The 18,315-nt window shown below is 38.8% G+C and overlaps 1 protein-coding gene across 4 annotated transcripts in view; it reads left to right on the forward strand.

Moving 5' to 3' along the window:
• Positions 1 to 18,315, forward strand: part of DEUP1 (deuterosome assembly protein 1) — an 81,881-nt gene that overhangs the window by 12,169 nt on the left and 51,397 nt on the right. For 2 of the 4 annotated variants that reach the window (XM_078058682.1, XM_078058685.1), the window contains exons 3-5: positions 8,192 to 8,363; positions 9,744 to 9,839; positions 18,163 to 18,297. In XM_078058682.1, the coding sequence (XP_077914808.1) occupies positions 8,192 to 8,363; positions 9,744 to 9,839; positions 18,163 to 18,297 (403 nt within the window). The remainder of the gene's footprint in view (positions 1 to 8,191; positions 8,364 to 9,743; positions 9,840 to 18,162; positions 18,298 to 18,315) is intronic. The other 2 variants (XM_078058683.1, XM_078058684.1) reach the window with 2 other exon arrangements.

The following is an 18,315-nucleotide window of genomic DNA, read 5'->3' on the forward strand; positions in this document are numbered from 1 at the left end:
TATATTAGTTTCCTCTGACTGCTGTATAACAAACTTGGTGGCTTAAAACAACCCAAATTGATTCACTCACAGTTCTGGAGTCCAGAAGTCCAAAATCAGCATCACTAGGTCAACATCAAGGTGTCTGGAGGGCTACGGTCCATCCAGATGCTCTGGGGAAGAATCTGTTCCTTGCCTCTTACAGCTTCTGCTGGCTGCCAGCATCCCTTGGCTTCTGGCCACATGTCTCTGACCTGTCAAGCCAGCATCTTAACGTCTCTTTCTGGTTCATCTCCATATCCCTTCTCCTGTGTGTGTCACATCTCCCCCTGCCTCTTTCTTAGGGCACACCCAGATAACCTAGGCTCATCTCCCCATCTCAACATCATTAACTTATGCAGAGACTTTTCTTCTAAATGAAGTAGCATTTATTTATTTATTCCAGAGATTCAGATGTGATATCTTTGGGGTCCTTGTTTCGGCCTACCACCTATGGGACTAGGGAAATGAAATAAGGAAGGGCAAGTTATGAAACCAGCTACCACTGAGAGTGACTGGAGCGCAAGCCTAATGGGGAGACTCTGGAACCCAGTCTAAAGCACAGCCCTCAGAGTTATCCCATCCAGTGAGCAAGTGAGTATTTACACACCAGTAACTGACAATCACAGGTTGAAGATTGCTCCTGGGAGGGCTTCAATTTCCTGTTACTTCTGGCCTACCATACGGGTGGCAAAGAAGATCCCCAGTGGCAAGAGGAGGGATTCAGGCAAAGAAATGCAGGTTGTCCCCTGGAAATCAGGCTGAGTGCCCCCAAGTGGTAAGTGTGAGGGCTGGGTAGGCACCAAGGGCAACTGCTCTAGCTCTCTCTGGCTGTTTAATACCTCTCACAGGCCAGATTGTGTGCATGGCCATGCCTAGCTCCAGGGGAGACTGGCCAATATGGCTGTGTTTTTAGCTGGACACATTTCCACTCTGAGTAACACTGGAGATGTCTTATGGAAGAAAGGAAGGGTGGGTGTTGGGTAGGCACCTAGCCCCGTAGGAGATAAGAATGGAATCAGACAAGTGATAAGGATGACTCACACCAAGGTCTTATCACTGGATAGGGTGAGAAGTGATCAGAATTGAGGACATTTATTGGAGGCAGTGCCAATAGACCTGGTGTTCTGGGGTTTGAGGGAAACACAAATCTCAGATCGTGAGGGTTTTGATCTTGAGCCACTATAGCAGTGGGGCCAATTAAAGAGATAGGGTGGACTGGAGTGGGAGCAGGTCCGTGGTGTGGGGAGTCAAGTGCTGTTTTGAATCTGAGAATTTTGAGATGCCTATAGACATCCTGTGAGGATGTCGGTGTTGAATGGTAGTTGGATATAGAAGTCTGGAGCTCAGAACTCAGGCTGCAGAGAAAGACTTGGAAGTTAGAAGAAAACAAGCGGGCATTAGAAGGTTCATTTCCAACATTCCGGAAACAGCGTATTTTCTGTTTTCCTAATATTGGAAAAACAGATTTTATCAATGTTTACCTAATTCTTTGCTGTTGGGATCCAGTGAAATAGCTGGCTCTAGTTTTGAAGAGAACAGGGGTTAAATGGCTATCCTCATTTGTGCTAATACTGCAGTCTTTCAGCAAAGAGACCTTTTAGCAAGAGGGAATTTTAATTGTCCTAGAGATTGGCTTATAGAATCCAAGCTAACGCATATGTAGTTTATTATTAATTATACCGTGGTTCTCTGTATTAATTTGAAATAATATTTCAGATATAGAAGTTTATGGGGAAAGTAAAGTTACTTTTATTTCTAGATAATTATAAAAATCACCTGAAGAAAGAGGGTTGGTGCTTGCTAATATTTCAACTGTCTTCTTATATCATTCAGTCTGTGAACCAAGATGTTACTCAGAAGAGGAATAGTCATTATAGAAAAAGTTTTAAGAAAAAGTTTATTTGTAATATAGGTATTTAAAAGAATGGAGCACTGGGTGTTATATGCAAACAATGAATCATGGAACACTACATCAAAAACTAGTGATGTAAAGTATGGTGATTAACATAACATAATACAATTTAAAAAAATGTAAAAAAAAAATCCTCCATTCTTTTTAGAACATAAAAATTGTGAGATTTTAAATTTGTATGTACCTAGAATTCTGGTAAAACATTGATAGGGACTTAGAAGCTATCACATTGCATTTTATTTCTATAAATGTCTTTCTTTGATGATTTTGATGAAGGCTCTAGAATAAGGCCTTGATAAGTACATGTAAGCATGCTTTTTGGGAATGGTGGGATTTATACTCCTCCACATCCCAACATTAAGCTTATTATAGATGAGCGAGCAGAATGGACTGAGTATGAGCCACCATCTCAAATAAGCAGTAAAAATAGGCATTGTAAGGCTGCTAAGTCAGCACACATTAATGAGGACAGTAAATAGCCTTTTTTGGACAATGAGAAAAGTGCTTGAGAAAAGCTATTTTTAGCTATAATTTGGTAACTAATTTTGAACGAGGGCAACAGTGAAATTATGACCTTTATGAGCCTTTCCCTTTACTGTCTTAGGGGGAGCAGGCTGACATCACAGACATGTCTAAGAAATTGGGTTCTGGGGCATCTGGAGTCTCTCCCATTTGGTTCTATTTAAGTTTCTGTGGTACAGTATTTGATACAGAATAGGGTCTATGAGCCACCACAGAAAAGTTAAATTATATTGGTATAGCTAAATATATAGTAATATAACTAAGACAAATAATATGTTGCTACGTTTTAGAATGAGTTTCATTAAAATATTTTGGAAAAGTTAAGACCTAATATGATGGCTCATATTGCCCATTGACCTTTTGGGAACTCGTTTTCTTAGTCTTCCATGTTGCGTGACAGTCTTCTCTTTCTCTTCAGCTTATGTTTTCCTTTCTCAATCCCTCCGCTTCCTCCATGATGACTTCCATATTTGTTTTTCGAACCCCCTCTTCTCTCTCTGAAGCTCAAGATCCATTTCTATTCTGACATCTTTTATGTCCCCAAATGAACTCACTTTGTTTTTTACAGACCTCTTTCTCCATTTCTATTTTCCAGGTTGATGATGGGGAGGCTGCCCCTACATCCCCCTTGGCCCAGAACAATCACTGCTTTATACCTTTGTCCTGGCATAATTATCATTAGGGCCCCTTCGACTTCCAAAATTGTCCTGGTTTGGGTAATGGATCACATGGTCACCATGGCTGTCTGTCTGATGAAGGTCTGCCCTTGTAAGAACCAGCATGTAAGCTCATATATGAAAGGACTTTGGAGTAACATACATGTCCATGTATCTTACTCCAGCTCTTTTTACTCTGAATGACTCTCTACTTTCCATTCTCCTGTCCCCCCAACACACTGACCACCACTACCGCCATTTATCCATCAGCTTTGTATTTTGCTCTCTTCATGTATTTTGACTCTAGGCTCCTCAGATTTGTACTCACCCTGCAAGTCTCAGTGTGCCCCCTTCCTTCTGGTTTGAGACCTCTCTCCTGACCCCACGATCCTTCTCTTAGGAATTGTCCCCGGGGATAAACCCAGTAATCAGGGCCTGGGTTTGTATGTCTTAAGTAGTGTATCAGACACAATCCACCCAGTCCCTAAAGCTGGAAGACTCAGAGGACTTTTTTCCTTTTTAGTGCCTCCATCAACTTTTCTAAAATTGGAAAAATAAGATCTACTTTACAGGATGTTGTGAGGATCCATAAGAGGAAGAACAGGAAGGTAATTAGCATAGTGTTAGTCAGCGTTTGACTAAAGGAAGAAATGAAAATATGAATAATGTTAGTGCCCAGCTCTGTGAAGAAGGCTAAACTAAGCCTTTTGTATTTCATTTTAAAGTTCATTAGATTAAGGAGCAAATACTGATGCTGTGGAGACCAACTGCTCTTAATTATTTCTGAAAAACTGAAGAAGGGAAGATATACTAGAAGATTAGACTACTGAATTTCAAAAGGAATATTAAATTTGACAGAAAGCTGAGTTGGATGTAAATCTGAGTTGGACCAAGTCTTTGGGAAGACTCTGGAAGGGATTCTGCGTGGTTTGTGAACCCAGGACTCAGCATGGACGCATACTAGATCAGCTTTGGCTTACGGGGCTGATATGCTGGTGCATGAGGGAGCATATAGATAGAATCTTCCTTGGGTTTTGCCGTCATATTTTACAGGGCTTTTTGTGACATTCTTATGGGGGGAAAAAAAAGAGAAAAGATTGTAAATTTAATTAAGTGGATTAGAAACTGATCATAGGAAAAGAAATTATCACCAGATCCCTGTCACTCTGAAGGGCTTGATAGTGGAATGCCATAGAGCTCTGTCCTCCATCCTGTCTTGTGTGACATTTTACAGTAACTTGTAGGGGAAAAAAAAAACATATTTATATATGAAACAAGTAATGCTTATCAGATCAGTAGCTGACACAAAACTGAGAGGTATAGTGAATATATTTTCTGACAGAAACAGGATCCCAAAACATAAGCTCCTTGAGGAAGGCTTCAAGTTTGTATTCAGTACCTTTCCTTTCTAGTCCCCGAAATGCTGCACGTATTCATTAGTCTCGTACTGTACCTGCCTTGCAAGTGTCTCTATGCACAGGTCATGTGTCTCTGTCTTCCCAGTTCCTCACACAGTGGGCAGCAGTCGCTGAATGAATGTTTGCTTCATTAAAGAACCAGTGATGACCACACACGTTGAGAGGCTGAATCTATCACTCTGAAATGTAATAAGGATAAATATAAAGCTCTGCCCTTAGAGCACCGCCCCCCCTCCAAGATGAAACAAGCACAAGATAGTGGCTTTGTTTGTAGCATGCATGAAAAAGGTGTTTGGACAAGAATAAAATCACCTTGAAATGGTATCATATACTGCTTTGCCCTTCCCCTTCCCAAATTCAAAGCTAAGGTGATCTTCATCAGCTCGAATAAAAATACATAGCACCTGCAACAAAGGATGTGAGTCCCTGTCTAAACTGGTTAGACCATACCTGGGGTATTCTGTTAATGTTCTGAATGGTACATTTCAAGGAGGAGGTCAACATAGGAACTTGTTCGGTGGAGAGCCACCAGGATTAGGAAGGGTCTGAAAATCTTACCATAGTCATTCACTTTTTCATTCATTCAACAAATGGTATGTTAAGCGTCTAGTATTTTCCAGGCAGTAAACTAGACAGTGAGTGGTGGAGGAAAAAGAAATCTCCATGAGCAACTGGAGGAAATAAAGATACTTGTGGAAGTAAAGACCACCCAAATGAGAACAAATGAAGCCTATTTATTCAAAGCTTGCTATAGCAAGGGAGTCAGCAACCATCACTTACATGTGGCAGAGGCTCGAAGGCCGGGTGGGAAAGCTTTACAGTAAACAAAAGAGAAGGCTTTGGGTATGCTTTCATTGGATGGAGGCTGTTACTGGGAAGCCGGACGCAGGATTAGTAGAAGCGGGGCATCCCATGTGATTAGTCTGGGGAGCGTAATTGGCTTTCTCCAGTTAGTCCTGAGTTGGAAGTGGGGGCAAAAATTAAGGAAGCTATCAGTCATTGACCGAGTCCTGACCATTCTAGGACTATTGCTATAGAGGTTGTGGGTAAGAGTCTGTTATCATATGTTCTGGCCATTGTCTGTTTGAATGTTCAGTATCTACTATTGAACACTGAGAAAACTTGGAAGAATCTGGGGTGACTGATAACTGTATTTGACATTGATAACTGTATTCAAGTACTTTAAGGTCTACTGTGTTGAAAAGGCATTTATTTTGCATGGTCCCAATGGATCAGATTAGAACTAGTGGGTGAAAAACACTTCAAAATAAGAAAGAACTTTTAAAACTCACTGCTATCTAGATACAATCTCAGACAGTGTTTACCTGGTAAAGGAGAAATTCAGACCTAGGCTGGGTGACCTCTTGGCAGTGATATTGTGAAACAGATCACAAGCCTTGGCATGCACCAGAATCACTTGATATCTTTGTTGGCAATGCAGAATGGCCTCTGTCCTAGACCTGCTGAATCTGATCAGTGGGGCATCATAGATGATTCTCTTATGAAACGTTGTGAAAGACATGCAAACACTGGATGGGTAGCTGGACAATGTGACTTGTAAAAGTTCTTCCACCCTGAGTCTAATATCCTGATTTTTGCATGACATAGTCATAATCAGTAAAGAAACCATTTGCTCTTTTATTTAACAGTATTGATTGAGTAGCTTCCATTATGTTGCACTCTACTTTCAGCCTATATTTTAATTCCATTAGCATGGTGCGTTCCTACTTGCTGAGGAGATAATGATGAAAAGAGCTCATTTGTTCATTTTTCAAAAATTTATTGAGCATCTGCTATGTGCTGGAGCACTGTGCTGAGCTCCAGGGAGATGGTGATGAAAAGGCCCGATATAATCCTTTTTCTTTCAGAGCTTACAATAGCAGAAAAAATAGAATATATTTATAGCAAAGGTGATACATGTTGTTATGAAAAGAAAATGGTGTGAAAACGATTCTTTTTGTTCTGCTGTTTTTCCCTACATCCTAACTCCAATTAAAATTCGATCAACTTATTTATAGAGGAATTAGTACTTCCTTTCCTCAGGTTTGTTTTAGGTTTTAAGTAAAAATGGAGAGCCTTTGGGCCTTAGTCCAGGAATGCTAGAAGTCTTCAGAATGGCACTTTGTACTTAAAAGCTCTCTGCTGTCAGAACTGGTGAGTCCACTGGTGAATAAACCGATCAAAGGGACATCCTTCGTTCAGGTTGACTGGGCATTTTAGAAAGTGATTCTGGAAAATCTGAGTTCTTTGGATTCTAATACCTCTTCCTAACCCTATTGCAATGGAGCTAATTTATGTTATATTTTTCAAGCGAGTTCTTATTCAAAACATCATGTCTTTTGCTGTGTGGTACACAGAAAGGAGCTAAGGATGGGAAGCAGCTGCCTAGGATCTAGACCTGGGTGTCCCACTAATTACTGTGTGACCTTGACCTCTCTGGGCCTGAGGTTTTTCAGAATGCTAAATGATCCTTAATTACCTCTAAAATTCTGATTGGGTGAAACTAAATGGAGAAGATATCATTTCTCACCTGCCTTTTCCTCCTGCCTTCCTCGCACCTACACAAATATATTAGAAGCCCTGTCACCACCATTGAATGGATACTGAAATAACTCGCTTTCTAATCTGGACATGTATGTGTTCCTTAGGCTGAAATCTGAGGCTTCAACATCTGCCTGCATGTCCTGTTTGAATAACTGGACTTAGTCCAGGCCCCTGTGGAATACGTCAACTTCTTTGATGGAGAACGCTGCCCTGGGAGCACCCAACAATCTGTCCTCACAGCTAGCACATCTATAAATCTAGCTATTACCAAGGGTTTTGTTTCAATTATAAATAGACCCTCTGAGACCCAAGATATTGCCCCTTATCCAACTAATAGTATCCCCATTATCTAAAGACTTACATTATTCTGCCCACACCTGCCTGATCAGATTCCTTCCAAAGGGATACCAGCCAGATGGCGCTAAGTTCCCCTCCTGGAGGAGGGGCACTGTCGCCCAGCTAGTACCCTTGAATCAGGTCCTTCCTAGCCTGGGGTTGCTCTTCTATCCCTGATAGGCACGGTTTGAGTCCCAGTTTGCCTGCCATCAAACTTATTCAAGCTATGACAGACATAGGTACACGTACATTTACACAGAGCATTGAACCATTTTTCATAATTCCAATTTTCCATAGAATCAGCCCACTCTAAAATTGTTATTTTATTTATTTTTTTTTTTAGCTAACTTTCTTTATTGCCAACTTGTTTCTGACATAATCTGCACATGTGTTTTCATTTTAGGACTTCTTTGTCTAAGTGAAAACTTTTGGCTCTGGGAGACCCATGCGCTACCACCTACACTAAGAAGAGAATAGAAGCAGGGGCTTTATCAGTATATTGCATTATATTATGACAGCAACTATACTTTAGACAATGTCATTTTAAAACATTTAATGTATAGTCACTGTTTACTCTGAAATTAGCTTTTAGGTTTAGTGTAAAATTTAACCTCTGGCTTTCAAACTTCTTCTTATTTAAGTAATTAAGGAATTTGAGGGGAAAATAATTTGAGGAAATTTTTTGAGGAAATAATGATCACTCTATTCAGAGCAATGGAATCATTTTCTTGTCCTCATATTTCACTCTTTTAAAATGTGTTTCACTTTTTGACCATTGCCAGAGCTTCTCCTTGTGAGGCCGAACTTCAGGAATTAATGGAACAAATTGACATCATGGTAAGCAACAAAAAATTGGATTGGGAAAGGAAAATGCGGGCTTTGGAGACACGATTAGATCTTCGGGATCAAGAGTTGGCAAATGCACAAACTTGCTTGGATCAGAAAGGTCAAGAGGTACTGAATATATGTGTTAATTGTTAATTCCTCAGACAGGTGTAAATAATATTCTACCAGGATATGTTTTTCATTATGTATACTTTTTATCAGGCATCAGCGGTAGCCTTTATTGCTTGGAATTCTGTCATAGTGTGCTAAATGTGTTCTATCAAATAAGTGACGATTGGAGCCTCAACCCATCACAATTTGCTGACGCAGACAAACACAACGTGTCAATGCAATCTAGAAAAGTAAACAGACATTCAATCTATATGTGAAATAAATATGGTTTGCAAACAAAGATGTCAGTGCTTTTGCAGCTGTAGAAACAAAGTAGTTGTCCAAACCGTGTCTTTGGAAATGGCTGAGTTCAAGCGCCTCTTCAAATCTACTAGGAGAATATTTCCTGAAAGAAGTGAAATGTCAAGATGTGATTGCGGGACAGGGGAGAAAAGAGTTTGGTGAAGGGGTGTGTGTTTATATGTGGGCACCCTCCTAAGAGGAGTGCCCCCAGCCCCTGCAAGATTGCTTACAGCTCGTCAGTGACTAGAATGTATGCATGCTCTCAGGCTTCCAGAGGAGTTCCAGAAAACCATATACTTGACCTAATGCGGACTTCTGTGTCTGTGAATTTTTCTTCTGGGCTAGGCCTAAGAGCAGTATTTACTTAAATCATATACTAAACCATCATCAGTCAACTCGTTCTTCAGCCATCTCTCTACCTTTGTTGGCCTCCCAATAGAACTTAGCTTTTGACATCGTCAACTGAGTTATTTAGTTATCGGCATCTGGCTGCCCTTCATAGCAGAGGCAGGTCATCAGACCTAGAATATGTAAGGGACTATTCTCTTGCTTCTCTATCTGGGATGACCCAGATGCGTACACAGGTACCTCCTGCGCTTTTTCAGCAGACAAATTCTGCAAGCCAAACCCCTGAGAACTCCTCTGACGCATCACTCTTTCCTTTTTAAAATGGTCTTCTGAAAATGTAGCCATTACTCCGTAGTGCCACCGGGCAGAGCTCCGTTTGAAGGCAGTGGAGCCCCAAATAAAGCCGGACTGGATCCGCGAGGCTCTGCCCGTGTAACAGTGACGTGGCTGCCTGAAAAGATAATACCAAGTAAATTCTAAGCCTTAATTTAAACTGTGATGGAGACACGGATCTTTTGTCAAACATCCACACCGCCCTGTCCTAATGTGTACCCAGTGGAATGGCACCAGCAACGTGGGGCTTTGTGACTTTAATTATTAATAGCTATTTTAAGAACTGCAGTACCAATATTTATTCTTGTTTGGGGACAGCAGTTTTATTTAAATCATGCTCGTCCTTTGCACATTTTCTGCCTTGGTCAGACAAAATTTAAGAAAAATCAAAATTAAGTTTTATTCTTGCTGCAGGTGGGGTTACTTAGACAGAAGTTGGACAGTCTGGAAAAATGTAACTTAGCGATGACGCAAAATTATGAAGGACAACTGCAAACCCTAAAAGCTCAAGTAAGGAAACTTATTGTAATTTAATCTCATTTGATGATTTAACACATTTTGATATGTTTTCACATATAAAATTATATCAAATTTATGTATTTATAAGTTGTATTAATTTTATTAAAATGCATTATTTTCAATACAAGTAAAGTTCTTATATTTTAATGATGGGTTATATGTTTGACCCTGTCTTTCACTGTTTTATTAGATGGTTTCTTTTATTACACTGTCAGCTCTTTATCCCTTTAACTGTTAGCATAGTGCAAGACTATTACCTTTCTACTTATCAAGTGACTTGCTAATTAATTGTATGATAATAGTTAGCAATGTGAACAACAAAAATAACTTTGCTATTATGAAATAGATCATTGAAAGGACAAAACTGGTCTTTATCACTTTGATACTGGTAGGGCTGTTCCATAAACGATAGGTCTTCTGAATAGGGATACTGATTCCTTTCTTACTTATTCCTCTACCTCCTCACTGTGCTGGCAAGCCAAAAGTTTTCTTTCCCTTATCACAAATAATACACAGGGCAATCATTATCTGTGCATCTCAGATCTAGTGGATGTTATGTCCTTGCTTCACTTAATAAGTGAATCAATGGGAAATACAGTTTGATTATGAAATTTTTGAAGTGCAAAGATTTCATAAGTGATAATACAATTAAATGAGCCTAAAGTAGTTACTTCTTTCTTAAGTACCTTCTCAGGGACGTCATCGGCCATTAAGATTGGATATGAAACATTTGATGCCACTTAATAAGTATAATCTTGTAAGACTAGCTAGCTCTTAAATTTAGACATTTTGCCTGCAATTCAAATAGCTGCCACTAGATGGTAGCTCGAATTATGAAACTAAATGGTTTTTCCTAAGACTCTAAGCATTTAATGCTTAACTCAATCAACCTTGTTTTTTTCTGTAATGATAAAGCTCTAAAATAGCAACATGTATATTAAATCACTGTATTGTTCGGTATAAACAGAGACACCACGATCTGGAATAAGTTTGAAAAAAATACAGAAATGGAGATACAAGTGAATTACCATCTCAAAATTATATTTAATTAGTTCAATCACTGCTTACCAGATCTTTAATCTCTGGGTTTTTTTCACATCTGTTGTTAAAAAGTTGTGAGACTTGTTTACAGGTGCTGAGCAGTCATGTAATATATGAATCCCTGCCGTTTGATGCTTTGCAGCTCTATTTTATTACTTGGTTGCTGGCTAACCAACAAATATCCTTAACGGCAATTTCACAAAAATGTGTTCTGTGGAATGCTAATATTGAGAGTTTTGGAAATGCTGTTTACTTCTTCTCTGCTCCTGGACATTTACAGTGCATATTAGCATATTACAGGCTGTGAAAAGTCTTGCTTTAAACAAATCCATTTAGCTTTTTTAATCCATCATTTTTCAAAACATATTTGACCATGGAACTCTATTTTTGAAGCTAAAACCTGCTTATACTGTAGTACAGTATTACAGTGTAAACACTGTAAATAGCTGTTTCATAGAATACACTTTGGAAACACTACATTGTTCTTAAGAGAGCAGCCATCTGCTTCCACTGCAGTTTTCTGCTTCTCTTCTTGTGTTAAAAGAAAGGAAGGAAGAGCGTTAGGGAAAGAGAGCAGAAGAGAAGGAAAGAGGGAAGGAGGGAAAAAGAGAGAACTGGTTTGCATAATAGCTCTTAATATGTCATTCTTCTAACCAGAAAATGCTGTCTTGCGGCGAACATGCTTTGGTTGCTGCTAGCTCACTCTACTGATTCCTTCTTTGAAATTCCTGGTTTATTTACAGTTTCATTTTCCTAAAATATCTGAAGGATACACTTTACCACACTCTTCTTTGAATAACTCAACTCCATCAGAACTTTCTCATAGAAATTGCTTCCTTTTTAAAAAGATAGCATTTTCTTTTCCTTCTAACCATTATGAAACTAGGATTAAATTGTGTATATATTTGAGATTTTCACTCCTGGAAAGATGGAATAGATGCATTTAGATCCTGCAAATTAAAATTAGAAAGCCTGGACGTTATCTATAAAATGACATATGAAGACTCTGAGAGTGGAGGGAGGAAACAGGCCAACTAAGACCTTGGTACCCAAAGAGCGACATAGTGATGAGTTCCCTGGGATTTCTCTTTGCCTCTTTTATCCCAGTCTGGGTTAACAGAGAAGCTGACAACCCAGACGCTCCAAAGGGCACAAACAAATAAAAAGAATCCCAAGGAATGCCTGCTTTCTGCAGCCAAAAGACCCAGAAAAAGACAGCCTAGCAAGATTATACACTTTTAGATAATAACTGCTCTACTCCAGCCAAACACTACAGAAAAAGACTTCAGCCCCAAACCCATCCCTCCCCTCAGCACAGACTGAGTAGACAGCCTCTCTCTCACTAGCCTGTAATGAGGTAGTCCAGGCTCCCCAGCCTGGGTGGTGTGAGAGAAGACTTGAGTGGAGAGCCAGGAATTTCATGACCACCAAGTTTTAACAAGGCCCTCCCCAGCCTATGGTGTTAGTGGAGGCCATGTGGAGAGCCGGGACTAGTATGCCCATTTGGTGGTGATGAGGCAATCCCCTTCCTCTCTGAATGGTATCAAGGGAAACCTAATAAGGAGTCAGGATGTTTACCACCTCTCGGTGGTAATGAGGCCACTCGCCCTCATTACACTTTCACTGAAGGACATGTGAGAAGCAGTAACAAGGCACCTACGCCCCTCCAGTCAAGGTGGTATCAGTGAAGACTAGTGGGGATCTTGAACTCCCATTCCCACTCAGCAGGGATAAGGAACGCCTCCCTTGGGTTACCAACTGAGGCCAAGAGCTGAACTCCCCATCCCCTGAAGGCAGTGATGAGGCAGCGTCCCACTTTCCTTGCCAGAATGCCATCAGAAAAGGATGGCTGAAACACAATCCCTAAAGGAACTCTAGTGTCTCATAGCACAATACCCAAAATGTCCAGGTTTCAATAAAAAATCACTCATCACACCAGGAACCAGGAAGATCTCAACTTGAATGAGAAAAGACAACCAAGAAGTGCCAACCCTGAGTGAATACAGGTGTTAGAATTATCTGACAGGATTTTAAAGCAGCTGTTATAAAAATGCTTCAGTGAGCAATTACAAACATACCTGAAACAAATGAAAGCTTTAGCAAAGAAACAAAACTATGAAGAACAACCAGTTAGAAATTTTATCTCTGGAAAATACAATAACCAAACTAAAAAAAAAAAATCAGTAGATGGGCTCAAAAGTAGAATGAAGAGGACGGAGGAAATAGTCAGTGAACTTAAAGATAGCAGAATAGAAATTACCCGATCTGAACAACCAAGAGAAAACAGACTGAAAGAAAATGAAGGGGTGCCTGAGTGGCTCAGTTGGTTAAGCGACTGCCTTCGGCTCAGGTCATGATCCTGGAGTCCCGGGATCGAGTCCCGCATCGGGCTCCCTGCTCAGCAGGGAGTCTGCTTCTCCCTCTGACCCTTCCCCCTCTCATGTGCTCTCTCTCTCTCTCTTTCTCTCTCTTTCAAATAAATAAATAAATAAATCTTTAAAAAAGAAGAAAAGAAAATGAAACTAAGGGACATGTATGACTATAACAAAAGATTGGAAATTTGTGTCATCAGATTCCCAGAAGGGAGAAGAGAGGGGGACTGAAAAAGTATTCAAAGAAGTAATGGCCAAAAAGTGTCAAAACTTGGTAAAAGACATAAACCTACAGATTCAAGAATCTGGGTGAAATTCACACAAGATAAATACAGAGAAACCAACAACAAGACGCATCGTATGCAAAGTTCTGGAAACTAAAAGACAAAGAAAAAAATCTTGGAAGCAGCAAGGAAGACATAACACCTTACCTATAGAGAAAAATCAATTGAGATAACAGATTTCTCATCAGAAACCATGGAGGCCAGAGGATTTGGAACATTTTTCAGTTGCTGAAAGAACATAAATGTCAACCCAGAATTCTATGCCTAGAAAAAATATCCTTAGGAATGAAGGGAAAATCAAGTCCTTCTCAAATGAAGGATAACTAAGAGAATTTGTCACCATAAACTTACCTTCAAATAATGGCTAAAGAAGATTCCTTTAGCGGAAAGGAAATGGCAAAGAAAGAATCTTGAGACATCAGGGAGGAAGAAAAAACAATGGAAAGAGTTTAAAAATGGGTAAATGTAATACTATCCTTCCCTTTGAGTTTTCTAAATTGACAGCTAAAGCAAAATTTATAACAATGTCTAATGCGGTTCTTAATGTATGTTGAGGAAATACCTAAGACAATAATATTATGAATGGGTCAGGGCAAAGGGACATAAAGAAAAGTAAGACTTCACAGGGCGCCTGGATGGCTCAGATGGTTAAGCGTCTGCCTTCGGCTCAGGTCATGATCCCAGGGTTCTGGGATCGAGTCCCGCATTGGGCTCCCTGCTCAGTGGGGAGCCTGCCTCCCCGTCTGCCTCTCTCTCTCTCTCTCTCTCTCTGTCTTTTATGAATAAATAAATAAGATCTTTAAAAAAAAAAAAGTAAGACTTCTGCATTTCACTTGAACTGGTAAAATGTTGACACCAGTAGGCCGTAATGAGTTACGTATATATAATGTAATACCTAGAGCACCAATTGAAAAAGCTATTCAAATGGATACATTAAAAAACATTATAGATAAACCAAAATAGAATTCTAAATAATGCTCAAATAACCCTGAAGAAGACAGAAAAGCTAAAATAGAGAAACCAAGAACTGGAAAACAGAAAAGAACAAAAAGAGTAAGGCTTAAGCTATAATATATCAATGATTACATTAAGGGAATTGTCTAAATACATCAGTTGAAAGATGGAGATTGACAGAGTGAATTAAGAAAATATGACCTAACAATATGTTCTGTTCCAGAAACTCACTTCAAACATAACTATATAGGTAAGTTGAAATAAAAAGGTAGAAAAAATACCATGCAAATATTAATCAAAAGAAAGCAGAAGTGGTGCCAAGATAATTCAGTGGAGAAAGAATAGTCTTTTCAACAAACAGTAAAGGGACAACTGAATATCTACATGTAAAAAAATTAAGTCAGACCTACACCATAGACAGAAGTTAACTCAATGGATTAAAGACCTAAATGTAAGAACTTAATCTATAAACTCTTAGAAAAAAACATAGGAGTAGATCTTCATGAATTTGGATTAGGCAATGATTTCTTAGATTTGGCACCAAAAGCACAAGAAAAATCAGATGAACTTAACTTCACCAAAATTAAAAAACCTCTGTGCTTCAAAGGACACCATCAAGAGAGTGAAGAGACAACTCACAAAGCGGGAGAAAATATTTACAAATCATATATCTGATAAGGGACTAGTATCCAGAATAAAAAAAAAAATAACTCATACTAGTCAATAATAAAAAGTAAATCACCTAACTTTAAAATGGGCAAAGATATGAATAGACATTTTTCCAGAGAAGGTATACAAGTCCAATAAGCATATGAAAAAAATGCTCAACATCATGAGTCATTAAGGAAATGCCAATCAAATCATGAGATACCCATTCACACTGACCAGAATGGCTATAAGCAAAAAGATGGACAATAGCAAGTGTTGATGAGGACATGGAGAAATTAGAACCCTATACGTTCCCAGTAGTACTGGGAAATGGTACAGTCACTTTGAAAGACAGATCGGCAGTGCCTTAAAAAGTTAAACTCAGAGTTTCCATATGATCGAGCAATTCCATTCCTAGTTGTGTACCCAAGAGAAATAAATATATGTATCCCCACAGAAACTTGTACACAAGTGTTCATAGCAGCACTATTTGTAATATACAAAAAGTAGAAAGAACCCAAATGTCCATCAATTAACAAAGGGTTAAACAAAATGTGACATATCCATGCAACGGAATACTATTCAGCCACGAAAAGGAAGGAAGTATTGATCCATGCTACAACACTGATGAACCTTGAAAGCATTATGTTAAGTGAAAGAAGCCAGACACAAAAGACCACATAATATATGATTCCACTAATATGAAATGATCAGAATAGGCAAATCCATAGAGACAGAAAGTAGATTAGTAGTTTCTAGGGACTGGGGGCAGGAAGAAATGTATAACCATTCTAATATTCTGGGGTTTCTTTTTGAGGTAATGAAAATATTCTGAAATTAGGTAATATGATGGTTGCACAACTTTGTGAATATACTAAAAACCAATGAATTTTATATTTTAAAAGGTGATTTTTATGGTAGGTGAATTATATCTCCATTTTTAAAAAATTTTTTTATTATGTTATATTAATCACCATACATTACATCATTAGTTTTTGATGTAGTGTTCCATGACTCATTGTTTGTGTATAACACCCAGTGCTCCATGCAGAGCGTGCCCTCTTTAATACCCATCACCAGGCTAACCCATCCCACCACCCCTCTCTCCTCTAGAACCCTGTTTGTTTTTCAGAGTCCATCGTCTCTCATGGTTCATCTCCCCCTCCGATTTCGCCCTGTTCATTCTTCCCCTTCTGCTATCTTCTTTTTTTTTTTTAACATATAATGTATTATTTGTTTCAGAGGTACAGATCTGTGATTCAACAGTCTTGCACAATTCACAGCGCTCACCATAGCACATACCCTCCCCAATGTCTATCACCCAGCCACCCCATCCCTCCTACCCCCCACCACTCCAGCAACCCTCAGTTTGTTTCCTGAGATTAAGAATTCCTCCTATCAGTGAGGTCATATGATACATGTCTTTCTCTGATTGACTTATTTCGCTCAGCATAATACCCTCCAGTTCCATCCACGTCGTTGCAAATGGCAAGATTTCATTCCTTTTGATGGCTGCATAATATTCCATTGTATATATATACCACATCTTCTTTATCCATTTGTCTGTCAATGGACATCTTGGCTCTTTCCACAGTTTGGCACTCTATATCTCCATTTTAAAATAATATGAGAAAAAGAAAGCAAGTGACTAATATTAGATAAGTAGGCATGATCATTCATAGCTTTATTTGTGGTAGCCAAAAACTGGAAATAACCAAAATGTCTCAGTATATGAATGGTCAAGGAAACTGTGGTTCCATTCATACCATGGAATAATACTGAGCAATAAAAAGGAATGAACTATTGATACGAGCATGCATCTTCAGGGCATTATGCTGACTGAAAAAAGCCAATCTCAAAATGTCAAAATTTGATTCCATTTTATAACATTCTCAAATGACAAAATTATAGAGATAGAAATAAATTAGTAGTTGCCAGGGGTTGGGGTGGGAAGATGAGAGGTATGAGTGTCACTACAAAGGCAGGGAGGTCTTTGTGCTGTTGGAATGGTTCTGTATCTTGATTGTGGTTGTGGTCACACAAATCTACATATGTGATAAGGTGGCATAAAACTATACACATATATTGTACCAATGTCAATTTCCTGGGTTTAATATTATACCATATAATTATACTGTATAATTATTTCAAAATTCAAAATAAAACCAAAGAACTTTTATAAATAGTTATCTAGAAATTTCTTCACAGATGTTGATGGACCAAGCTGCTTTTAATTTATTATTTGAACAAGAAACAGAAAAAATAGTACTGAGTCTAAGTTAAAAGAATTATTGGAAAGGGGCACTTGGGTGGCTCAGTCGTTAAGCGTCTGCCTTCGGCTCAGGTCATGATCCCAGGGTCCTGGGATCGAGCCCCGCATCGGGCCCCCTGCTCGGCGGGAGGCCCGCTTCTCCCTCTCCCACTCCCCCTGCTTGTGTTCCTGTTCTCGCTATCTCTCTCTGTCAAATAAATAAAAATAAAATCTTAAAAAAAAAGAACTATTGTTAAGAAAAAGATTGTATCAATTTGATACTTAAATTTATTTAAACTCATATCAACATGAATAAGTAGTTTATGCTGTTTGTATCTTTTAAATTCAGTATTCAGTTTTCTCCAATAAAATATACACTTGTTATTTTATAGAAGGAGTTACTGAAATTAAAATTGTCAACACAAGATGGCACTAAATAAAAGAAAAAAACTTGGTTTTTAAAACTTGTAAGCTTTGCTACATACGGTTAAGACAAAGCTAAACAAAATATTTATCGAGTGAATCATTTAATTGTGCAGTTAGTGAAGTCCCAAATTTACATGAAAACCAAATGGTGTTCAGCTTCAATAATTTAGTTTTAATAACTGGTCCTGTCTTCACTAATCAGAACATTTAAGCATTACCGCATTTTCCAATCATGACTTAAATCTTCAAAGAGGTGCCCAAGAAAAGAACTCTTGTGAATTCGAGTCAGAAGCACCAGCCACAGTGAGACGTTATTTAGCCTTCTCTCTTACTTCCAGTTTTCCAAACTGACGAATAGCTTTGAGAAACTGAGACTGCACCAGATGAAACAAAGTAAAGTTCGGCGAAAGGAGTTACCACACCTCAAAGAAGAAATACCCTTTGAAATGAGCAATTTGAACCAGAAATTAGAGGTGAGCCGTCTGTACTTT

Source organism: Halichoerus grypus, chromosome 11, assembly GCF_964656455.1.
Source record: "Halichoerus grypus chromosome 11, mHalGry1.hap1.1, whole genome shotgun sequence".
Taxonomy (NCBI): Eukaryota; Metazoa; Chordata; class Mammalia; order Carnivora; family Phocidae; genus Halichoerus; species Halichoerus grypus.